The following is a 24,025-nucleotide window of genomic DNA, read 5'->3' on the forward strand; positions in this document are numbered from 1 at the left end:
GACAGGCTTTTAGGATGACGAAAAGGGCATGAATGAATTGAGCTGTGCACCGAACAAGAAGAGAACGATTTTGGAATGGGTCACATTTTGAGAAAACGTCTGCATGCATGCCAAATGATGAAGAACATGAGACTCGATATGTGATGAGTCAAAACGGATAATATCTAAAATTATTTACTCCATAAATGTCGCATTAAGCGTTAAAATAATGGTGTTTAGAAACAACAATCAGATGAAAGCACATGACAATCAAATGCTAGCTAAGCTAGGTTGTATTAATAAGGCGCGCAATGGTTGTGCGTGTACATGGGATGAAATTCCAAATCCCTTCTAACTCACCGCGTACCCACCAAAGCCGGAAATCATTTCATCGATCGCTGTTCTTTTTCTCGTACCTTGATGTGTTAGAGCATCTGCACTACACACATCATTCCACGTCTCTTCTAATCAGCCCTTGGGCATTGGTCGGGCATTATACTATTTATGACACATATATTCGACAAGTTCAAGGAATTTCGGAATGATTGAATGTTACTCTACCGAGCATGATTTGCGAACCGCTCGATGTTCGATTCCGAATATATGCATGGCTCGAACATTCAAGCTCACGATTTCTCATTTTAATTTGGACGCGAAATCTGTTTTTAATCTAATCGGTTCTTAATCCTGGTCTTACGTGGCATTTTACTTTGGAAAAAAAATGGTTTTTCCCGGTTTGATTTTTGGGATGTGGTTTCCAAATTTCACTTCAAAAGTCACTCACCACATCAGTTTGACCAGACGCACGGGAAACCCTAATCTTTGACCGTTACGAGCGGCGCCAAACCCCACAATTTGCCTCCGTGTTCCACGAGAACGAAGCACAATAGATGTCTCCCACCCTCTGTCTCTCTCAACTGTCAGTCCCACCCCACATGTTCTTTCCTCTCCCTGTCTTTTAAGCTTTAACTCTCTCTCTCTCTCTTCCGCAAGAAGAAGAAGAAGAAGAAGAAGAAGAAGACGAAGCGTCTAAATAAGCTACACCCCAAAAAGTATTTCGGTAATGATGGGAGGAGGAGAGATGAGACGCACGTAAAGAAGTAGACGAAGAAGAAGAGGGGGGGGGGCGGCCTTGGTTGAGCATGATTAAAGTTTACATCTTTTCTAGAGAGAGAGAGAGAGAGTGAGTAAGAGAGAGAGAAACTACGACCCCATCGTCAGATTCTTGCACAGTGAGGTGAGAGAGGGCTTTTGTCTCGCGGCTATGCATTCCAAAAAGAAAACCGCCAAGACCCAATAAGAAGAAGAACCACCATCATTCCCATTTCGCTCTCCACCTCAAACTCGACACCATCATTCTCTCTCTTCTTTTGCTTTTCCTCACTCTCTCTGCCAGCTGCTACTTCTCGCTGAAGCTCGCTCTGTTTCTCTCTGTCTCTGCGCGCGCGTGTGGACGCTCGGTGGCAGATTTCGTGATATGGAGAAGAAGCAGGGGTTCTTCTCGGCTCTCAAGGACGAGGTGGTGCGCGGCCTCTCCCCGTCGCGGTCCCGGCCCCGCTCCAGGGCCAAGAGCCCCCGCAGGAGCGCGTCACCCATGGCCGGCCTCTTTAGGAGGAGGAAGGGGGGACAAGTGGCGCCGCCCGAGCTGCTGATGTCGAGATCCGGCACCTTGGTGAGGCCCGTCGAGGCTCTCTCCCCGTTGATGGAAGGCCCCGATCAGGACGGCGCGGAATGCGGGGATTCCAGGCGGGGCCACTGGATGCGAGCGCCATCCGTCTCTTCTTCCTCCTCCTCCGCCGCCGCCGCAGCTAGCAAGCAGTCGGATCTGAGGCTTCTGCTCGGCGTGCTTGGCGCGCCGCTCGCTCCCGTGCACGTGGCCGCCTCCGATCCCCTCCCTCACCTCAGTATCAAGAACATCCCCATTGTTAGTTCTCTCTCTCTCTCTCTCTCTCTCTCTCTCTCTCTCTCTAGATCCCTGTAATGGGTTGGTATATTTCTGGGAAAGTTATTGCGCCAAATTACTGAAATGTTTAATAAGTTGACTAATTCGTAGTGTTATGAAGTTTCGAAACATTTTTAGCGACTTCGGGTTCAGCCTTTTGGCTTTTGTTCTTTCTTTGAGTGAGTCATGGTGGAGGTGATGAAACTGTGCATGCTCTGCTTCTGGGCATCTTCTAACAATGGTCAAATTGTATGGCCAATGCATGTGTTTTCTCCGCGTTTCTCCCATGAAATGTGATGTAGTAAACTGCATCTGGTGAGAGTAGTATACAGCACAGCATATGTCCCCTCGCTAAGTAGATTTATGTTGGAAAAAAAACCTTCGATTGAAAGAACCTAGTCAGAATGTTCCTTTTGATTTTGTTTTCGGGCGATTTTGCAGGAATCCTCGTCCGCGCAGTACATACTGCAGCAGTACATGGCAGCGTCTGGAGGACAGAAGCTCCAGAACTTCATTAACAACGCGTACGCCATGGGAAAGGTCCGGATGATAGCCTCCGAATTCGAGACGCCGAACAAAGTCATCAAGAACAAGAATTCCTCCAAGGCCGCCGAGTCGGGTGGCTTCGTCCTCTGGCAGATGAATCCTGACATGTGGTATGTCGAGCTGGCGCTTGGAGGCAGCAAAGTTCACGCTGGCTGCAATGGGAAGATTGTATGGAGGCACACGCCCTGGCTCGGCGCGCATGCAGCGAAGGGACCCGTTAGGCCTCTCCGTCGGGCACTCCAGGTGAATATTTCTCCGTTCTCGGCACCGACTATTAACAAGAGGAATCGAAATGATTGAAATTTTGAATTATCTGGCGTCTGATACTTAGCAGCTAGCTGGACACAATTAGCAGGATAATGATCTAGACATACTTGTCGGAAAAGAGTACCGTTTGCATGTCTTAATTCAATTCTGTTATTTGGTTGTGCACCAGGGTCTTGATCCAAGAACCACGGCAAGCATGTTTACGAATGCTCGGTGTATCGGGGAGAAGAAGGTCAACTTAGAGGATTGTTTCATTCTTAAGCTTTGCGCAGACCCTGTTACCCTGAAGGCCAGGAGCGAAGGACCAGCTGAAATCATACGGCACGTCCTGTTTGGGTACTTCAGCCAGAAAACAGGGCTCCTCATTCACTTGGAAGACTCGCATTTGACCCGGATCCAGAATAACGGAGGTGATGCTGTGTATTGGGAGACCACAATCAACTCCTTCCTTGATGATTATAGGCCTGTGGAGGGAATCATGATCGCACATTCGGGGCGGTCAGTAGTGACCCTTTTCAGGTTCGGAGAAACTGCAATGAGCCATACCAAGACCAGGATGGAGGAAGCATGGACCATCGAGGAAGTGGCCTTCAATGTACCTGGACTGTCGTTGGATTGCTTCATCCCTCCCGCGGAAATCAGATTATCCTCGATCAGTGAAGCCTGTGAACTCCCTCATGGTCAGAGAGCAAGGAATGTGGCTGCTAATCTAAGTAGTAGTGTACATCGCGCCAGAGTTGCTTCACTAGACAGATCTCATGGTAGTGTGACCCGCAATTACATTTAGACGGATGCTCGTAAAACAGAAAGACACCGCCAATCTTTTCCCTGTGTAATAGTGTGGAGTAGCTACCAACCACCATTAGAAGGTAGTCTGAATGTCAGCACTTGATCAAACATCCAAACTGTAAATACGGCGCGACAGGTCGCGGGAGGTGCCAGACTGCGAGGAAGCAGGATTTTGATGGATCAATATGCTGGTGGAGTTTTCTTTTTCCCTTTCCCTTATAGAACAAGATCAGCTCGTTTGTTCAAATATTAAATCAGGTTATCCTGGAATCACATTCGAAGTGTGGTTCTTGGGGAAGTTGCTCATTGAGCGCAAGCCAATCGATATACTCAAAGATTATCAGAACGATATGTAAAAGCTCGTGCAACTTCAACAATTTGCATAGTCGAAATTTTCCTAAATTCCTCGCTGAGTTTATCTTTTTGTGAATGTAATTGTTAGCACTCACAGCCAAATGAACAACATCAACATGACATTCAACTAGAGCGCCTATAGAAAGAAGATGACTTGTTCTTAGAGTTTCTTAGCTTGTACTGCTCTGTTTCTTTGCATTCGGTTCAGGCAACTAAATCATGGTAGCCCCACCATGGAAGTCGTGGAGTGCAATACTTAGTTGGTTGTCCGACCAGTCTAGTACCTTAGGTGTGAAGCTTTTATATTCTTGTCCTATATCTCTTCAAATGTTCTAGGGGGGGAAATCCCACTCTTCAAAATGGGCATGTCTAAAAACCCAAAAAAAGAAAGAAAGTGGGCATGTCTACTTTTCCCTTTAACCGTTGATGGTTAGAATCTGTATTAATTGAATGCTTCGGTGGCCCTTCACACTGGTCATGGCCAGAGCCACTGGACATCACAGGTTTCGAAATTCTTTTATGGAGCTACTCGCCCCAAGTCATCCAGATTTGCTCAGAAAATGCCCCCCTGCTCTGTCCTTATTACTATGATAGGCCATGAGCAAGATGGGCTCAGAAGAGGCTACGTGAAAAATTTTGCGGGTTAGGAATATATTTGCCATATCATTTGTTGCATTATTCAAAGATCTCAACTTGGATATCCATGAATCCGTGTTTGTCGTGCTCTTGCCGAATGCACATTTTATGCTTCTGTCAAGTAATGCCTTCTGAGCATAGTGGCTATGCAGTCGGCTTGGGATTAAAATGTACTGAAGAAATAGGCGGTGAAGATTTCGGTTAAATGGCTAGACAAATGAGCATATGTCTGTGGCCTGGAGGGTATAGCATAAGCACAGCCATTCGGACAATGCAAACATGGACAGATGTAGAGATTTCTCTCCCTCAAGTTTGATCTTGAACAGTCAAAAAACTCTTCGGAATGTAATGAAGGATGACTGAACATTAAAAACCTACAATATGCCGATGCACCAAAATAGCTGAAAACTGAGTAAATTTGCTGATGCCATCTTCCAACTGTCTTAACGACACTTTTCTCGTTTATTTTCATAAAACGCTCAATGCTTTAATGCGGTGAAGTTTCCCAGATTCTTCGGTCTTAGTTGATGTTTGTCATACTTACATACCAGTTTTAGTCAAAATGCACATTATCCTCGATGAGCACTAGGTGTTTGAGTGCATTACCATCACACCAAACTTAGAAAATGATGGAGAACAGAGTTCTCTCTGTCACTTTCTAGCTTGTCCTAATGCTTGAGCTTGTACAACTTCAAGCATGATCTTCCGAGACATCAACCATCTTAGGTTGACCTCATATGCCTCTTTGTTTCTACATCTGCTCTGCCGGTCTGATTGTTGTCCCTGTTGGTCTAATTGCAGCAGCAAAACTGAATGTAGATGGCATATGGGTGTTTTTAAATCCTGCTGCTTAAGTCCTTACGCCGCCATTTTGCTGCTTCGCTTTAAATCAAAATCTAAAAATCCAATTACTGAATTTGAACCTCTCCTAGGATTAACTAGGAGGGCTTCTAAATTATTTTACCAGCCTTGAAAATTCTTATTTCACACTGCAATTCAGATGTCTGTTTTTTCTTGTCTGCGCATAATATTTGTCAATGCAGAAAGAGCATAATTCCTTACCTGGTAACCATACAATCAGTCTATATAGCTTGCCTAGCTCCGATATGTCATTTTCCCGTGTTGGTCCTTGTTTCAATCACATCAGTTGCAACCCAAGATGATGAGCAAGAGTAGTAAATTGCTTTTGAAACCATGATTTATCATGACCTGTACCTCCACATAGTTTGACTGCATTTTACGGTAGACAAAAGAATCATGGCTGACTGATCATCTATTCGCCTATCTGCAGCTTGGCATGCCTCTATTAGGAACTCTGACTGACAAAGAAATTACACTGGAATGTATATTTACCAAGACCGAGTAGAAACTTCATTTACTACCCGAGGTTGATTAAATTAATTACAAAGAAGCAAAATCTGAATAAGAGTAGGAGGGAACACTCTTTCTGCATATTTGCATCATCTACCATGACTAACTGTGCAATTTTGATTTTTTCCATGATCAGGGACTTTGAAAGCAGCAAAACCTTTTCCCTGTTGGATGTTCGCGGCATTTACGGACCAAAGCCAGATAAGGACATCCTAAAACGCCCAGAATTCCCTCCTACTCGTCCTAAAAGTCATGATTATATACTTTGATATGCAACACGAGTCCTCGACACGGGCCGCATATTTAATTACTGTTGTGAACCACATTCCTAGAGACTGATTCGGATTTCTTCTCATTCTTTAGGCTCGTCATTCCAGTACTCTATGTGCTTTACATGTAGTGACTGCATATTCTTGAGACCACCAACATTCCTACTAAAGTTCTAATAAGCTTCTGTACTTGGGAACTTGCAGGTGTGGGAGAAAATACTTGTCTGGAGGAGCAACCGAGGAATAATGTCAAGGGACCACAAACACCATGTTTGAAAAATGCAATGGCAATCCTGATTTTGAGGTGTGGTCCCTCATAAGCTTTTTGTGCACTCCCATTCTCAACAGAACTCATAAAGTGGATGAATCAGGAGGATTATCTGCAAAAGAATTAATGCTAGCTCGCTCGCTCTCTCTCTCTCTCTCTCTCTCTCTCATATCAGTCACTGTACATCACAGCTTCAGAATTTTGTGTCATTATACTGAGGGTTCCTTCCTCTTGCTGATATCTGTAATTTCTTCCCACAAAAATTCTGAGTTGGTTCAATTGCTGCTTGCCAAAGGGAGTAAGATACTATAAAAAGACAATTAGGGTTTTGGTAGTTGGCACTTAGCAAGGCTAGAGGGTTTGGAATTAGCTGTCTTTATGTTGTACTGGAAGCTGGTGGTCAAATTAGGCTTGCAAGAGACTATTGCTCATATGTTGTTGAGTGTAAATCAACTTATCTAACACTATCAAAACTCGAAAGCTTATTTGAAATGGATTTCACTTCCCTCTGAAAATTGTATCCTTCAGATTCTACTAGTTCGCTATAGAATGAGTCTAAATCTGAAAGTTATTTTCAACTATCCCGATATATATAATAAAGCAGCGATAACCTCTTTTATTGTGAGAGAATCTACATTCCAGACAACATCATGATGGAAGCGCACAAGAGAATTTGAGGAGTTTTCTTCTGAATAAATTAAAGCTTGAGCTTCATTAGATTTGGAAGATTTGTTCTGTTGCCCACAAACTTTATGCTGCATAAGACAAAAGAGCTTTTTGGACCAAAAGGGAAGAAGTTGCAACATGAAAATTGATGATGATGGTCATATTCTATACCAAAACCAGGCTTCAACTTGGAATTTGTTTAAACTCTATGCAGGGGAAGGACCACTGTAGTTGCTTTTCTGACGTTGGAAGCACTAAGCTACAAGGATGGAGCAACCGTCTGCTTTTTAAGGGCATTATGGTGTAAAGTTGAGTTGAAAATATCAAATTACATGAGCCTGACTATATAGTTCAAAAACACTATATTCTCATATGAACTTGTTCTTTAACATCAGACTCAATCTGGCTATCGTCTCCAGGCAACGATCAAGTTCCGACGTTTGGGATGAAATTATCTTCAAGAAAAAAACTTCTGTCCAATAAACAAATTACCAAGAATCAGACAAATGACAGGAAGCAGCAACTTTATCCATGCATTTGGAGGGAACTGAGGTTTTCAGTTGCTATGCTCAAGTAAAGAATATACCGGAGGTGAGATGTAGGGCTGTTAAAGAATTTGGTGCAAAAAATTGAGGTTAAAATCAAACAGGAATGATTTAAGATGAACTGATGACATTTGGGTACTCTAATAAAAGATCACTTGAGAGTACTTCGTCGATTTGTCCAAAATGCATGTGATGACGATACGAGAAAATGGTGGCTCTGTTTAATATGATGATGACCGAAAAAATACTTGTTACTATGCTCAGTGCATGCTTACTGTTATTTTGGTTTCTATACTCAGAATAAAGCAATCACTGAAAACAGGCAAGAACTATGAACTCAGACAGACAACTTCAGCCAAAAAAATAAAAACACTATATACACAAACCTTTTCCTTATTTACTCCTAACAAGTCAACAATGGAAGCTGCTTCCAAGGCACTAGGTTTTGCAATCTTTTTAGCCCTAGCCAGTCACTCCATGTGTCACTTTTACTTGGTTCAGTCCACTTACTTCCCCACAAGTCTTCCATTAATTGCCAAGTGATCTCAATAGATTAAATCCCAATGAACACTTGAACTTCCCAAACCCTAATCTCTCTCTCTCTCTCTCTCTCTCTCTCTCTGCAATCCCATGGAGTTTTTCCCAAAACATGAGAAAAGGAAGAAGGAGATAAACCCCACAACTACCACAATCAGCACAAGCCTATCATCAAGTTGTTTCTTTTGCATAATGGAAGAACCAGATCCATCACTCAGAAGAGCTGGTATTACAAGATGCTTCAAGGAGATGCTTCATAGGGAAAACCAAGAGCTAGTTCTCATCCTGAGTGGATTGTGGCACGTTGCCATGACTCACACCGACGATCCCGAATACCCGTCCCTTGGAATCTTCGACCTCTTGAGCAACTTGATCACGAAAGGTATTAGTGACAAAGATTGGCTTCTTAGGGATCAAAACATATACGTGCCATACTACGCAGCCCACATTATTGGCTCCTACACCATGAACAAGGCCGAGTTTGCTGAAAAGGCAGTGGAGTCCGGAGTGATACTACCATTGATCGAGCTCCTGAGAGGCGAGTTAAGTTGGGTCGAGCAAAGAGTCGCAGTCCGAGCGCTAGGCCACCTCGCAAGCTACGAGATAACTTTCAAAGCAGTTTTGGCCTACGAACAAGAAGTGGTGGATTCAGCCATGCAAATAGCAAGCACTTGCCTCAAGGCCGTGTATTGCCAATTCATAGCGCTAAATGGAATGAAGAGGTCGAAGTACCAATGCGATTTGCTCACGCGCGGTATCGGAAGGACCGATTTGGAAGACCGAAAGGCGGAAGAGTGGGCGAGCCAGCTCCAATGCTGGTCTCTCTATCTTCTCAATTGCTTTGCATGCAAGGGAAGGAGTTTGGATTTGATTTGCAGGGAAGAGTTCTTGAAGGACTTGTGCGAGATGTGGGGTGGACTTGTCAACCACTCTAATCCTGGTGGTGTTGGGCTTATTAGAATCTTGTGTTACACCAAAATTGGAAGAGAGAGGATTGCTGATTGTGAAGAAGTCGTACAGTATCTCTGTAATCTCTCAAGATCTTCAGATGATTGGCAGTATATGGGCATTGATTGTCTTCTCTTACTTCTTAGAGACCAAGACACTCGGTACAAAGTCATTGAGATTGCCATTTTTTGTCTCGTAGATTTGATAGAACTCAATGATCTTGGGAAAACAAGGATCCACATAGGAGAAGCCATTTCGAGAACCCTTCTTCAAGACCACAGCAAGATGATAAGATCAAGATTCAAGAACAACCCAAAAGTCCTAGATGCATTAGATGAATTATGGATCCTAAAGGTTGAGAAAAGGAAAAAGGAGAGACTTTTGACCCAAGAAAAAGTTAAAGAAAAGAGGGTCTTAGTGGATCTCATAAAACAACAAGCGAAAAGCATGTTTTGGGCAGGTCACATAGAAGAGGCCATGCTGAAGTATAACGAGGCACTAGAGATTTGCCCATTGATGCTGAGGAAGGACAGGATGGTGATTTACAGCAACCGAGGCCAGTGTCATCTCTTGCTCGGAGATGCAGATTCTGCCATCAGAGACACGACAAGAGCTCTGTGCTTGTCGAGTCCCACGAATGGTCACCACAAGAGCTTGTGGAGGAGATCGCAGGCTTACGATATGAAAGGGCTGAGCAGAGAGAGCTTGATGGACTGCTTGATGTTCGTCGATGGGTGCACGAGGTCTGAGAAGAAGACGGGCAAGCGCGCGAAGATACCCTACTACGCGGCCCGCATGATCAGCAAGCAGATGGAGGCCGCGTGGCTGTTTGCCGGGTCAAGGTCGGCGGTGATAGGAGCAAGATGTTGAGGATGAAAATTGTGATCTGAAGAGGAAGGACATGACGATAATGAAGAAGATTTTCGCATGGTAAGTTCAAGCCTTCATAGTTCAGGACTTCATCTGTCTGAACTTTTTGTCTCATGTTAGTGTTAATGCGCCCCTTCTTTCTCTACATATCTGTAATTTTCTTAATGCCAAGCTTACTTAACTCCAGTCCTTTGACACACAGAGAAATGATCATTCGAGATTAGCACTTACTAAGGATGGTGTCTGGTCATGTTACTTTGAAAATGGTTAAGACCGATCTATTCGGCCATGTTTGATGCAGTGCCACGCTATATATCCTACAAAGAAATGGAGAGAAGAACAAAGGATTCTGGGGAACACTCATTTAATACTCATCTGCTGTATGGGCAATGTTATTAAGAACAAAATGCACTTTATTGCCCCAAATTTGATATTGCTTTGTCTTGTATTACTATGAGAAAATCTGTTTTATCAAAGGTCAAATATATATGTATGCACACATGTCATGCCACATTAATCTTGTTGTATTGTAAGTCAATAAAATGAACTACTTTGATTAAAAATAAATAAAACTATTAAAATAAAACTACCAAGAAAATATGATCATTGTTTTCTTACGTAGAGAAAATGCTAAAAAAATTAGTAGCACATATAAAACTTCACTGCTAGTGCTAGGGAAAATTAGAGTTCACACGTGGCACAATTTGAGGCTGCCCATTTCAAACACACATCTTCATGAAATAAGTCATTTTTATGGAACGATGAGGAAAAACAAATGAAATCATTTTGTCTGACTAACTCTTTGTTTAATTTATTAAATGGGTCACTTTGATGAGAAAAAGATAATTTCACAAAAATAAAACTGACTCCTGAGAAAAATATGAGCATTATCTTAGTATTTAAAAAACAAATAGTAAGAACAGGCAGACATAAAATTCACTGTTAGTAGTGCTAGGACAAATGAAAGATTGAGACGTGATACAGCAAGTGGTGGCCCATTTTAGACAAACATGTTCGTGACGTACAGATCAATTAGGATAAAATTATTGATATTGGCTACATCATTTGAAAATAATATTGAAGTATTTTTTGGGTAAAGATAATATCGAAATATTTTATTTTTGGTTATGTCTAAATTTTATTATTGATTAACAAATAGATTCAAAAAAGATGAAACAAAATTTTCGTGTTTTGAGTTAATTGCAAAATATATTTAGACATCTATCAACAAATAAAAAAATAGAAAAAAACATAAACTCATAAAAAATACATGGGTGATTTGATTTGGAAATATGTAACTACAACCTTATGCTCAAAAAATGGAAAAGTACAAAAAAAAGCCTTAAACTTACTGCATAGTATCAATTCAATCCTAAACTTTTTAATTACACTAAATTTTTTTTGGATGAAATTACACCGATTTAGTTTTAAACCTTTTTGCATTAATACCAATTGAGCTCATTTGATCAATTTTGGCTCGGCCGTCCTACGTGGCATGGGTGACTCTGATGTGGACATTTTTAATTTTTTTATCATTCTGTTTTCTTTTCTGATGTTTAATTTCTTTTGGCTAAGGGCCAGCGAGGGCCACTAGCTGCAACGCCCTTGCTCAAGACCGACAAGGGCGTTGTGGCCCTCGCGGGTCTGGGCAAGGAGCCACGGAAGCCCTCGCACACCCTCAACTGAAAAAAAAAAAAAAGAGTGAAGAAAAGAAAAGAAAAGAGAAAATCCAAAAAATTATTAAAAAATTAAAAAAATACTAAAAAAATATCCATGTCAAGACCGACCATACCATGTAGAACGGTCGGCATCAACGTTAGTGATTTTCACCCAAAATTAGCCGGATGGATTCAATTGGTACCAGTGCTAGAATGTTTATGACTAAATTGATTTAATTAAAAAGGTTTATGATTGAATTGGTATCGATGCACTAGGTTTAGAACTTTTTTGGTACTTTTCCCCTCAAACGATAGGTTGAGAAACATAGAAAAGCAAAGATAAATTTATCTTTGAATAGATAAAATAAAATAAAATAAAGAAGGAACCAAAAGAAAGGAAATAGTGGATATGTTTGTTGAGAGGAAAGAAGAAGAAGAAGAAGAAGAAGAAAACGAATTAATTTGGCAAAAGAAACGAAAAACGAAAAACGAAAAACGAAAAAAGGGGAAAAGGGGCTGGAGAAATGTGAAATGGAACATTCATCATCTTCATGTATATTTATTCTAGCTAGCTTAGTAGAATTGGCTAAAGTAACAATGAAATAGATTTAAATAGGTAAAGCTCAAACATGATGATGTCACATGGCGCAATAACGTGCAAGAACTATCCATCATGGGAAATCACTAATAAGGAGCCTAAATTAAAGTCCGTCAATAAATTCAGTTAAATTTACTGTCGCTTAAAAGCTTGAATCGAAGATTTATTGATCAATTAGGTCATATTAACTGTTCCACATCACACCGTTTTCTGATGTGAGACCGTTGTCTTACATACTAAAAAAGATTGATGTAGATTTGATCAATAGTCTCTCGGACCTAAGTAAGTCCTTAAACTGCTTCATCTGAGGCCTTGTTCGGATCTCGAGATCCCTTAGACGTGAAGCACTTAGAGGACATTCCCTGCCACCACTCATAAAGTAGGAGAGGCTTAAATGATGTTGTCTATTGCACAAGCTTTGTGATAGCCTTTGAAAGGGGAGACACCTTTGATGTGTATATGTACCAAGTTAGACCGTTGTCTAACACATTCTTAACAAATAGATGTGAGGATCTTTCATAAAGCAGGATAGGATTATATGATGTCGCCTTTCAGACAATCTTTGTAAGCAGGATAGCCTTTGAAAGGATAGGCACGTCAAGACACTATTTTGTAAGGGTGGATTTGATGACCTGATCCTCTAGGAGAAGTAAAAACTTCTATTGAGGTGTTTCGTACATACACATACCAAAGGTATTGTGGCTGACCTCCAAACAAAACTATGGAGAATCTTGCAGTAAATGACGAAGCAATTTTGTTATGAAAAGGGTCTAAAGAGCTCTTAAAGCTGCAGTTCCTAAAGCACCTGTAAACTTATACAGCCAACTTCCTTAAGGGTCGTGGCTTTTGATGGGTTGTCAAGTACCATAAAAAACAAAGCATGTTCGCAAAAATCACAATTGCTATGAACACATCTACATGTTCACGTCTCAATGGGAACCAGCTGCACCAATTTGTTGTAAAGAAAAGCCTTGGACTCCAAGTGCTCACCACAAACCCTTGTCCGTTTAGTGGCTATTTTGTATACGAGGCCTCATTGCAAAGGAAACAGACGTCGAAACCGAACACGTCGATCCCTGTTATGAATATATAGTCGTTCTACCCTTTTCTTATTTTGTTTGACGAACCAAACATGACATTAAAGCGATCGTGTCATCATCATCTCTTCTCAGAGGCATTCCGTTTCCTCCATGCGTGCAGAGATCACTCGATTCGCACCTTCATCGTCATGCGAATTGCTTTCGCCACCAGAACCATCTTGCACGCTTTTGGCTCTCAGAAGGCACACTGCTCCCCCTGCACAATGCATTGCCCATCCACTCAAGTCCACTCTATTCGTATATATGTGCACAAGGACGACGGGTATCTCCCCACATCCATTTTAAGCAAAGTCTTGCATGCACGAGCTACATGCTCGTGGTCCTTAAGCTCTCGGACATTGCTTCTTGGGCGTGCCTCTTAACAATCTCCCTACTATATTAACCAGCCGCACCGGGGACGACAAATAGAGAGGTGAGAGACTCGCGAATACATAGATCAGGACAGAAGTTTCGATATTTTTTCGTCCACTAGTTGTTTCCTACTGCTCTTTTTTGTTATTATTATTTTTCTGGAAAAAGAACATATAAAGATGTTGTTAAGAAAGGCTACAAATTACATCTTATCTGTTAATTTGGATAGTGTGATATGCATCATAGGCGAGAGGGTGTCATGGGAAAGCAGAATGAGGTTGCACGGAGATTCATCCTCATCTGGTTCATCCTGGGGTTCCTAGTAGTGGAAGGTAGTAGAGGGAAGAGGTTTCTGAGCAAAGATGACGATTATGACATGGCCAAAGAGTTGCAAAGGAGGGTTCAGGATCAGGAAGACGATGCCTACAGAGCGGTGATAGCTGGCAGATTAGGAGGAGGCGGCAGCGGTTTTGGTGGTGGCTGGGGGATAGGCAAGGGAGGTGGAGGTTATGGGTCAGGTGGTGGTATGGGCAGCGGCTACGGTGGTGGCTGGGGAATAGGCAAGGGAGACGGAGGTTACGGGTCAGGTGGTGGTATGGTCAAAGGCTACGGTGGTGGAAGTGGAACAGGGGGTTGGGGGGTTGGCATGGGTGGAGGAAGTGGTGGCGGCTTCGGAGGTGGCGGAGGATCCAGCTACAACAATGGCGGATATGGCTACGGGGGCGGAAGTGGAGGCGGGTATGGTTCTGGTGGTGGAGGGGGTGGTGGCTTTGGGGGAGGATCTGGTTGGGGCAGTGGTTATGGATCGGGCTACAGCTCGGGATATGGAAGTGGTGGAGGCATCGGCGGATTCAGTGGAGGAGGAGGTACGGTCGGAGGTTATGGGCCCGACGGAGGATATGGACCCGGGTATGGCTCCGGTGAAGGCAATGGAGGAGGCCCTTTTGGAGGTCCCGGCAAAAAGTACTGATTCCACTTAGATTTTTACTTTTAGCGGAGAAATAAGGATGACCATTAGTGTTGCCCAACATATATTTCGTCTAATCCCCATGGTAGTCTACTGCTATGTCCTTCACCGCAACTGTGAGCAGATAAATCTAACCGTACAATGTAATCCTCAATAATTTTTAACGGTAATAGTATGCTATCTTGACAATACGATGAACATGTCAAACTCTGACAGAGTGCCATAACGATCTTATCAGAGAATCCTCTGCAGCCTGTAGCACCTTTGGAAATCATGGTGAGAGCTCACGCTGATAACTGTAAAACAAAAAGTACATATAGACATGCCTCCATCATCTCAGAGTAAATTGGAGCAATGGAAGATGCTATGTCATTAATCTGCCTGCCACCTTGGAGTCTAATTCACCTAATAACTCAGATGTTTCGCTTACAAAAAGATGCAAACACAGATTGAACAGGAAGATGAGAGTCCAAGCGATGAAATTCTGAAGAAGAAAAAGGCCGGTGGTTTTATTCGAGGCTACATAGGACCATATTCCTTTTAGCAAGTTGATGTAGCCTCCAAAATACGCGTATAGACTATAGAGAACCTTCTCATTCACCTAATTCCCAACAATTTACTCTCAATGAAATATTACTGCGAGTTGGCAATGAAAATCCTAAGAAGCCACTACAACAACAGAGATATACCAGATATGTACGAGGAAACCCACTACTGCATATATATATATATATGGCAGAGCGATTTCTGCTAAGTACGTACAAAATCAAAAGACGAAAAGCTATGATTCAGATGATATACCAGGAAAATGCACTAAACACCCCTAACTTCAAAGAGGCTGAAGTAAGATTAGTGTCTACCGCAACCAAAAAAGGATGCCTGTTTTCCCCGTCACGAATGAGTACACTGGCGAGACTCGATCTGGATCAACAGCTTTTTGCACTTCATTGAATGATTTGAAAAGGTAGCTGGATTAGGAATTAAAAATGGCTGAGACCAAGATTGCCACTTCAATTATTCGTGGCGAGTTTCAGAATGAACTTTATTGTGAAGGCGGTAGATGAGACTAGACTTCGCCATCTGAGGTTCCCTTTCCAGAACAGCAATCACATCCTTGACAGAAATTGTACGAGCTACCTTCGGTTGTGATGCAATAGCTTGGTTCCTTCCTAATTTTCTATTGGCCCCTGTAAAGCACAAAATCTGGGTAAGAGGACTGAGTAGGACGAGGCACCACACATCAGAGATAGGGAGATTACAATAACACCCAAACACAGTGGTTTTTTTGCATGGTTAGTTTGTTGAATCAAGTACTTGCTCTCTGTCCAGCATTAGATTTTACAATGAAGAGTTATTTTTGGCCACTGTTTATGCTATCAAAACCAGAACTCCAACACAGCTAATTAGCAATGATTCCATGACATACCAGATGCAGCTTGTCCCCTTTTTCCTGCTTCTTGATTGTCTTTATTGTTTCTTCCAGAAATTGAAGATTTTCGGCTATCTTGACCGACCTGAGATGCCGCCTCCAATCCTCCCTCACGTTTTTGACGCGCTCGTTCAGCCATAAGCTGCCACTTGGACAACATGTCATCTCCTCCCACAGCAGCTCGGGCAGCAACATTTGCAGCAGTCGCCCTCATCTTGTCGTCTTCCTCTTTGTTTGCCTAAGTATAGATAAAACATAGCAAAATATCCTTACCAAAAAAAAAAAAAAACATAACAAAATATGATCGGGCTGGATCCATGAGGTGTGATGTGAGCAAGCTTAGCTAGTACAATCACTTGATTGATGAACATTGGAATTCAATCCTCATTTCAACCACTAAAACTAGGGATTTCAAGGGCAGGGAGGCCCCTGCCTAGCAACGTATATCGCATCCAAAAAGAGATCCAATATTACCTTCACGGATTTTCCACGGCCTTCGTCCTTTTCTTTATCACCATCAACTCCTTGACTGCCCTCAGGCTGCAATGATGTAGACAAATAAGCATTAAACAGAGAACCAGAAAGGGAGGTGAAGAAAAGAGGGAAAGAGATCGACTATTCAAACATATTTGTCTACATAGACATATTTGTTAGATCTGAGAACATGCCCATACTCCAGCATAAGTTTCCTAGTGGTAAAAGCCACGTCAGCTAGGTGAAATGGCAAAAACTTGCCTCACTTTGTTTCCTTAGCTTTTCTGCTTCAGCCTGTTTCTTATCCCATTCTTCCTTAGCTCTGTGGTTCAAAATCATAAGGTGCTGCTGGGCATCTGAAGTGACAATGGTCCGATGTCTGGGCCTCTCAACATCAACCCGCTATAAAAAATAACTTAATAAGGAGAGACTAATATACTTGAACCAAGTTAGTGGAAGGGGGAAAAACGCTCACCTGCTTTGAGACTCTAATTAAATTGCACAGTAGGCCACGCAACCTTTCCTCCACACTCTGGAAAATGAGTTGGTTAAGACACTAAACAGGAAACATTAAAGAGCAGAGAAGCTACATCTCACCAACGAGAGACACCTCTCCACGTCATTGCTTATATTCTTCACACCACATTGGACCACTGGCACAAGCATAGAGTTGAATATCTTTACCAAAGAGTATTGGGGCATAAAAGAAGAGAATCAAAAAATTCCATAGATGAAGAAGGAAGAGAGGAATAAACTGATCTCCGCCAATTTTTTCTGCAGGGGAGCCCGCTGCAATATCAGATTTTCTTCTTCCTCTAGGACAACTCTCCGGGATGCTTCTGAGACTCGACTGTCTTCCTTAGGCCCAGAAAACAGCTGTTCTTCTTCTTCCTTGTTCCGATCACATTTTCACAGATAAAAAACCAATTACCAGAAATTTAATAATAGTTAAAAGGACAAAATATACAGAATTGTCAGGTCAATTCCTACCCTGAGATTGACCCCACTAACAGCAGTGACATCAATGAGTTGTTCAATGCTTTGATCTGCAAAGGTCCCAGATACCTTTTGCTTCTTACTGTACAGATTCGGTAGACAACATTAAATTGACAAATGTTAATATTAAAAGTAAAATTTCATACTCAACTGATCAAGATAGGTATAATCAATCGAAGCCAGACCACCTTGAGGGAGGAGGCGAAGAACCAAGCGTTTCAAGAGGCTTCTTCTGGCCAACAGAAGTTTTTTTAGAAGGTGTCCTTGCATTATACCCAGCTGGTGCAGATGCTGTTCGGGAGCCTAGCTGATAGATTCAAGGCGAATAACGTCTTTCAAAAAGGGCTTACTTGCAGTCAAATCTTTGTCTGATATCATCAAGGAGTGAACTTTTGCACTTATTATCCCAAAAAGAGCTGCCAGTTTTGTTTCAAAACATAGAGCAAAAGGAACAAAAAAACAATGCTTCAGAAGTAAATTTCTACAATATCACTACTCCTGTAGGGGGATAATGCAAATTGTGCAGTCAATTCCAATGTGTCTAAAACATGTACGCAGGATAAATGAGAGCAGAAGTTTGTGCACTAAGCATCTCCTCTATATTCGCAGTTGTAGCTGCAACGTCGTGTCCAATAAATAATGTGATATTTATCAACCCTAGTGACAATGTCACAAAAGAATTCCTTTCCTGAGTAGGGTCGTATTTAACTAGTAAATATGCTCTTGTAACATGTCATTCTTCCAAATTTTTTACCTCATTAACTTTTTATGCTTCCAGATAGAAGCCCAGTCCAGTATGAGGTCTGTTAGCTGCTGTTTTGCTGCCTAGTGATAAACAGTATTTTCAAACCTCTTCAATCAAGCAAATGAAGAGGAATGGCTATCAAGTAGTTTTACCACCTAAAGCATGGAGATAAACCTCCCAACAGCAAACATCTCCTAGCCATGGCATTTAATGTGATTAATTGTTTAATCCAGGGGTTGCTATCCATATTTTCTATTCCCACATGCATATGAAGGAAATAAATGCATTCAAAGAAATTAAGTGGATTAAATTGCAAGATAGAAGCATGGTTGAATTTAAAGGACCACCTGGATATTAGAATCCTGAGCTGGCGTTGTGGAAAGAGAACCCTGATGCGAAGTCCCAGTAATAGCAGGAGCCAAGAAACCCGTTCCTGGGGACTGCTGCTCAAGTGAATTGTCCCTTGAGGTTTCTGGTATGGAAACTCTTTGCTCTAGATGTCCAGCTGAAACTGAGGACAGTCCGTTAAGGGAAGACAACTGTGGTTTCTGTTGATTGCTGGAATGATCAACAGGTTCATGTTTTACAAAGGCTGATGATGAGGCGGCACCCGAACTTTGGTCTTTAGCAGTAGACAACTTCCAAGGAACCGAATTTTGTTGGAGTGGTACATTACTTGCAAATGGTGGGAGAGCAGAAGATTGCCCTATCTTGTTATCATTGTTAGGATGCTGCTGATTGAATTTTGGTGCAGTTACCAGGCTCATTGTCTGAGCTGCCCCTCCTGGCTGAATTGAACCCAAATTTTGATGAATTGGAATCTGCTTCATTTGTAAATCATTAGGTTCTGTTTTGACAGAAGGAGCAGCACAGTTTACATTCTTCCCGCTGAATGGATGAACTCCGCCAGGACCTCCATACTTAGGAAATGTCTGCATGTTCTGAAAATGCTGCTGCTGCTGCACTAATCGAGACTCTGGTTTCTGCTCCACTTCTCCAGACTTTGGACCAGTTCTATTCATTGGGACTTGGCCTGGCGGAGATGAGTCATTGAACTTTGAAACGCTAGCAGGCTGCATTCTAGGTTGCGGCTGTAGAGCTGAAGTCGAACCTTGAATATGCAACTGTGGGGGAGGCTGCAAGGGAGAGACTATGGAGCTTAGTAACAACATGGCATCCATAATCCCGTGTACAACATCAATCATGCTAAACACACCTGTGTTTGCATTTTCATAACTGCCAACTTCAGCATCTGATCTCCAACAATTCCTCTCATGATCCGCACAAACCCTTCCTTGGGAATATCATTTTTCTACAGCAGCGAGACCAAACAAGTGACTGACAAACCTCATTTCCCTCAAAAAGTAAGATTCAGAAAGAGCTTTACCAAAGACTCACCTTCAATTTGGCATAGAGGGTTTGTAGTTGCATGGCTCTGTCCTTATCAAGCTGGGGAAGAATCACTGGGAGCAACAATGCAAATGGCACTTGTTTAAGATGGTTTGGCCTATTTGGTGCTTGCTTGGGAACCTTTGCCTGTTGAATGCTCATTTGCTGTAACTTTAAGTACTGAGATTCACTGTCAAGGGTATGCACTCTACCTAGCTCACTCGTAGAGACGGAATTCTTTTCTGACAATTGCATCCCAGGAGATTGCATGATCTGGATAGAATTTTGTTCTCCCTGCCCAAGTGGGTGACCATCTTGTACTTGTTTCTGCTTCAATTGCGGGTGATTGACTTTCTCCAAGGTGTTACTTTTTTGGGGATCAGCAAGAGATTCATGTTGCTGCAGTTGCATCTGTGCCAAAATCTGTTCTTGATGTTCTGAAATTTTTTGCTCTTGGTGAGTATGAGAATTTACATTTGCAGCCTGGTTAGTCGGTTTCCAACCTGGATATGATTGGCCGGGCATACTAATATCTCCTTGTGAGACACCTGAATTATTATAGTTACCTCAAAAGTAAGACCCTTTGAAGCAAGAGATATAAGATCAGCAGCCAAAAATGAGAGAGAAAAGAAAGGAATGTCGAGGTGACCTAGATATTAGGAAGCAAGTTTCTTTATACTACTTCTAAGCTGCTCACCAGTATGCATATTGACCAAGATTCTACTTTTGTTTTGCATTCTTCCAAACATAACTTCAAAACAAGGAGCACATACCAAGCAAATAAAGGTGTTAAATCTCCCACGTATGTCAAGTAGCAAACCAGTATAAGGGACTTTTTTTGGCTAAGCACTGCATTTGCACAGCACTGGCTAAAAGTATTATCCAAAACTACACCACAAGCTTAGGAAGGACAAATAACTTTTTTCCTCTGTAACCATATTATACGTGTTAACAAATTCGCTTCTCATCCCTTTCAGACATTTAATGGTTCCATCCACTATTTGCTGTTTAACTTCTGTTGCTTTCCAATTTTTGTGGTCTTGGGAGAAAGGAGGAGGTCAAAAGTCTTATTTTGTTCTTTTGTCATCCTTCTTTTAGATCAAAAGGAATCTACAAAATGTTTTGAATGCCCTTCCTGGGTCTCGGATTTCAGAAGCTGGAGTCGGCAGGGGACAACTTTTGCTTGCGGCATGACTTCTGCCTTTTATAAGTTGGCTTTTGATGCTGGATGCAGATTGGATGAGAAGCAGAGAGGTAGGCACCCCCTGAACAATCTCTTAGTCACGATATCAAATACCTACCTACTGATCCTCCTGGTCACAGAAAATTTCTCCCACATAAATTCAGTCCCCGTTTATAAGAGGCTCGTGTTTATGGCTTCATCAAGGAAATCCAAATTCGCAAATAAGACAAAGAAACCAAAGAACGTCTCACCATCTCATCCTCACATGCTAGTAAATAATTATATCACATCAGCTCTAAAGTAAGTTCACAGATACTTGAACTAATGCATCCCCAACAAATTTGAACTATTAATATAGGCCAAATTTAAATTGGGGATTTAAATATTTTATCCCCTTTTTTAATTTCTCAATCAAGAAAAATCACAGCTTGAGACAAACAAGGTTGGATCCATCAGAATCTTCCCCAGCCTGATTTTCCTTCAATCTCATGGTCAGTAATTCATAATCTATGATTTCTCCAGTCATGCAAGATTTGAAGTCACCACTGATTTACCACTATTCTACAACACAAATGAAATTAACCAGAACTAGCCCATCAGACTGAAAATCACTTGCTTCTATCTTATCCGCACACCCAACATCTGAGAGGCCTGACGCTAGTCCCACATAAACTCAATAGTTGTGACCAGGGATCCAGTTACTCGATCAACAGGTCAACAGTAGTTCTCAGGAATCAACTTAGAGACTGCGGGTTCAATGATGTCGCTCGACTTAACGTTCAAAGTTTAATCTAAAGCCCCAGCTAAGTCAAACAAGGCATATTAAGCCCAAACATTTAGCTATAATGACATCAACATTTCTTAAACTAAGGTGACACAAAGCAGTGAACTTGAAAGACATGACACATCTTCATGCTATTCTGATCCAACAAAGGTGCTGTACTAGACTTGTTAAATTCAAGGCTAGCTACTATCAATGTGTTGTAACAGGATAAAAAGTACCATGTATCATCTCTGCACTAACTTCATTACACAAAACCCCATAAGCTAGTCGTCATCACATAAATACGATGTAAAACATCATACTGATAACCTAACAGTTTGCACCAAAACTACCAGGAAAAATCCTTGATTCCTAGAAAGCAATAACTTAATGCCAACAATACCTTTATCGGATGATGATGGTTGAGAAGTCGACGTATCACCTCCAATATCCCGATTAAGGGCAGCCTGGAAAGCCTCCACGTCAGCCCCCAAGTGCATGCTTTCGTCCTGTAGACATAAAAGTAACAAAATAAGAAATCCCCACCCAAAATCCATGGCGAGAGCAGAATTTTTCCATAAGAATACGGTAAAGTAAACAAAACAACAAAGACCTCATCTTCTTCCAGGAGCTTCATTATCGAAGGATCCATAGCGTCCAGCACTCCTTCAGTGAGTTCGTTTGCCCAATTTCAATGACCACCGAACCGAAACACCCTGTCTTTTGCAGAGAAAACTTCTCAATCGAACAAGTAGCGGGTCGCAGACGGTCATAAGAACTAATTCTTTTTATGCTTGAGGTCGAAGTCGACTATTAGACAGTCGCGAGCATCTCCCCTTGTTATCAACTAAAATTCAGCAGCCAAAGAGCAAACCAAGAAAGCTGTCGACACAAATCAGTGTAATGACGATGTGTGCCTCGGAACGTTCCCGCGAACAAACTATTCGATTGCCCGAGGAAGAAAACCAGTAAAACCCTAACCTTAAGCTTCTTAATAGAGACTGCGAAGCTCCATTCCTCGCGTGATCCTCGATCGCAAGCAACAGCAGCCTCCCAGCTCCGTCTATTCTTGATTTGATGGCATTGCCACTGGAGCAAATGCCGCCAACGCTTCAGAAAGCCCCTAGCTTCCGAGAGAAACAGAGACACAGAGTGTGCAACAAGAAGAGCTCGGCCATGAAAGGAAAGTGTCGAAGCTTTTAACGAGAGCAAGAGAGCGACCGAGACGGAGACGGAGAGAGAGAGAGAGAGAGAGAGGGAGGGAAGGAGAAAGGGGGCTTAAAATAGTGCAATTTTCCAAAATATGGTTAAAAAAAAATTACAGATTTACGTGATTTTAAAAAAAAAAAATTACCTGCCATAAAGGCGCACACGGCTTGTGGGCTTCCATGTCCCTTAATTTTTTTTTTTACTTTCTTTTTATTTTTATAGCCGCATATTTTATATTTTTTTATTTATAATATCGTTTATTTATAACATTTATATTTATACAACTTTATAAATTTAACATTTTTTTCTTTTCAAACCTTCTTTTTATAACATAATTATTAATAATTAATTTAAAATTTATTAAGACATATAATTAATAAATAATTTAATATTTATGTAATTAATTTATTTGGTATGTGAATAATTAATAGATATAGATAAAATTGCTAAAAAAATAAAAAGCAAAATGCATAAAATAAATTGGTAAGATACATAAAGATGAAATATCCAGATAAAAAGAAAGTGCTATAATAGACAACAATTCATGAACTAAAAAAAAAAAAATCCGGCAAATAAACAGTGTAATAATATATAACAATCCATAACCCAAAAGTATTATTGATGATGTTGTCCTCCTACATGGCTTCCTGTTCCACAACCGAATTGTCTCCGTCATTCGTCAGGTACCGAGGACGAGAATGAGATTCCGGATGAGTAGGAAGTGTAGATGACGATGACATATCCTGTAATGAGAAGCGTGGCTATGATGTGGATACATCATAAAAATAGGAAAATAGTCCCTAAGGCGGTACATATCCTATTGTAGAAGGACCTGGGTAAAAAGGAGAGAAATCCAATGACATATCTTGTCCATAGGAACCCCGTGACTCATCAAACGCTCCTCGAATAGAGAAAATATTTTGAGGGGGACTCTGGGACTGTCGATTGTCATGGAAGCCAAAAGGGGATCCCTCATAAAATTGGTTGGCAAATTGGCCAAACCCTAAAGTGAAATCTGTCGTGCTACTGGAAACCGTGAAATTTGATTGTGTATGATAGGCCATGGGATAGGGGACGGCATTATCAACTGGGTGAAGTCGAGTGGTCCTTCGAGTCTACTGAACCATCTCATGTGGGTCATCCTCATGCGGCCCAATGGACGACTTGGATACGTAA

General features: G+C 41.6%; 4 protein-coding genes across 9 annotated transcripts; 3 read left to right on the forward strand and 1 right to left on the reverse strand.

Annotated features, from left to right (window-relative positions):
• Positions 1-897: 897 nt before the first annotated feature.
• LOC115739603 lies at positions 898-3,951 on the forward strand. The gene is made up of 3 exons (XM_030672785.2): positions 898-1,903; positions 2,363-2,710; positions 2,904-3,951. Exons 1-3 carry the CDS (start codon positions 1,457-1,459, stop codon positions 3,519-3,521), a joined length of 1,413 nt encoding a protein of 470 aa, XP_030528645.1. The 5' UTR covers positions 898-1,456; the 3' UTR covers positions 3,522-3,951.
• Positions 3,952-8,223: 4,272 nt separating this feature from the next.
• On the forward strand, positions 8,224-10,006 carry LOC115739602. The gene has a single exon (XM_030672784.2). The coding sequence runs from the start codon at positions 8,263-8,265 to the stop codon at positions 9,985-9,987; it is 1,725 nt and encodes a 574-aa protein (XP_030528644.2). The 5' UTR covers positions 8,224-8,262; the 3' UTR covers positions 9,988-10,006.
• Positions 10,007-13,559: 3,553 nt separating this feature from the next.
• LOC115739487 (glycine-rich protein 5-like) lies at positions 13,560-14,865 on the forward strand. 2 transcript variants are annotated; one of them, XM_030672595.2, is made up of 2 exons: positions 13,560-13,778; positions 13,941-14,865. In XM_030672595.2, exon 2 carries the CDS (start codon positions 13,954-13,956, stop codon positions 14,662-14,664), a length of 711 nt encoding a protein of 236 aa, XP_030528455.1. In that variant the 5' UTR covers positions 13,560-13,778; positions 13,941-13,953; the 3' UTR covers positions 14,665-14,865. The 2 variants fall into 2 exon arrangements, with proteins under 2 accessions (XP_030528455.1, XP_048130662.1); XM_048274705.1 differs by having other exon boundaries at positions 13,582-13,755.
• Positions 14,866-15,485: 620 nt separating this feature from the next.
• On the reverse strand, positions 15,486-22,890 carry LOC115739556 (transcription initiation factor TFIID subunit 4b). Of its 5 annotated transcripts, none has more exons than XM_030672704.2 (15): positions 22,622-22,890; positions 22,254-22,356; positions 22,044-22,149; positions 19,704-20,242; positions 19,522-19,617; positions 18,653-19,441; positions 17,749-17,867; positions 17,555-17,642; positions 17,320-17,455; positions 17,162-17,217; positions 17,040-17,096; positions 16,826-16,966; positions 16,565-16,630; positions 16,088-16,328; positions 15,486-15,848 (listed from the first exon to the last, which is right to left on the reverse strand). In XM_030672704.2, exons 2-15 carry the CDS (start codon positions 22,290-22,292, stop codon positions 15,676-15,678), a joined length of 2,646 nt encoding a protein of 881 aa, XP_030528564.1. In that variant the 5' UTR covers positions 22,293-22,356; positions 22,622-22,890; the 3' UTR covers positions 15,486-15,675. The 5 variants fall into 5 exon arrangements, with proteins under 5 accessions (XP_030528564.1, XP_030528565.1, XP_030528566.1 ...); XM_030672705.2 differs by having other exon boundaries at positions 22,254-22,360; XM_030672706.2 differs by having other exon boundaries at positions 22,083-22,149; positions 22,254-22,522.
• Positions 22,891-24,025: the final 1,135 nt, after the last annotated feature.

The sequence above is a fragment of the Rhodamnia argentea genome, chromosome 2 (genome assembly GCF_020921035.1).
Source record: "Rhodamnia argentea isolate NSW1041297 chromosome 2, ASM2092103v1, whole genome shotgun sequence".
NCBI lineage: Eukaryota > Viridiplantae > Streptophyta > Magnoliopsida > Myrtales > Myrtaceae > Rhodamnia > Rhodamnia argentea.

What these genes read in the sequence shown, in the direction of transcription:
- LOC115739602 (XM_030672784.2), top strand. Translation starts at nt 8,263, where the DNA reads ATGGAGTTTTTCCCAAAACATGAGAAAAGGAAGAAGGAGATAAACCCC.
- LOC115739487 (XM_030672595.2), top strand. Translation starts at nt 13,954, where the DNA reads ATGGGAAAGCAGAATGAGGTTGCACGGAGATTCATCCTCATCTGGTTC.
- LOC115739603 (XM_030672785.2), top strand. Translation starts at nt 1,457, where the DNA reads ATGGAGAAGAAGCAGGGGTTCTTCTCGGCTCTCAAGGACGAGGTGGTG. An exon ending in GTATCAAGAACATCCCCATT is followed by an intron (nt 1,904 to 2,362) that starts GTTAGTTCTCTC and finishes GCGATTTTGCAG; the next exon opens with GAATCCTCGTCCGCGCAGTA. An exon ending in CTCTCCGTCGGGCACTCCAG is followed by an intron (nt 2,711 to 2,903) that starts GTGAATATTTCT and finishes GTTGTGCACCAG; the next exon opens with GGTCTTGATCCAAGAACCAC.
- LOC115739556 (XM_030672704.2), bottom strand. Translation starts at nt 22,292, where the DNA reads ATGGATCCTTCGATAATGAAGCTCCTGGAAGAAGATGAG. An exon ending in TTATGAAAATGCAAACACAG is followed by an intron (nt 19,442 to 19,521) that starts GTGTGTTTAGCA and finishes TCTCCCTTGCAG; the next exon opens with CCTCCCCCACAGTTGCATAT. An exon ending in GCCGTGGAAAATCCGTGAAG is followed by an intron (nt 16,329 to 16,564) that starts GTAATATTGGAT and finishes ATCTATACTTAG; the next exon opens with GCAAACAAAGAGGAAGACGA.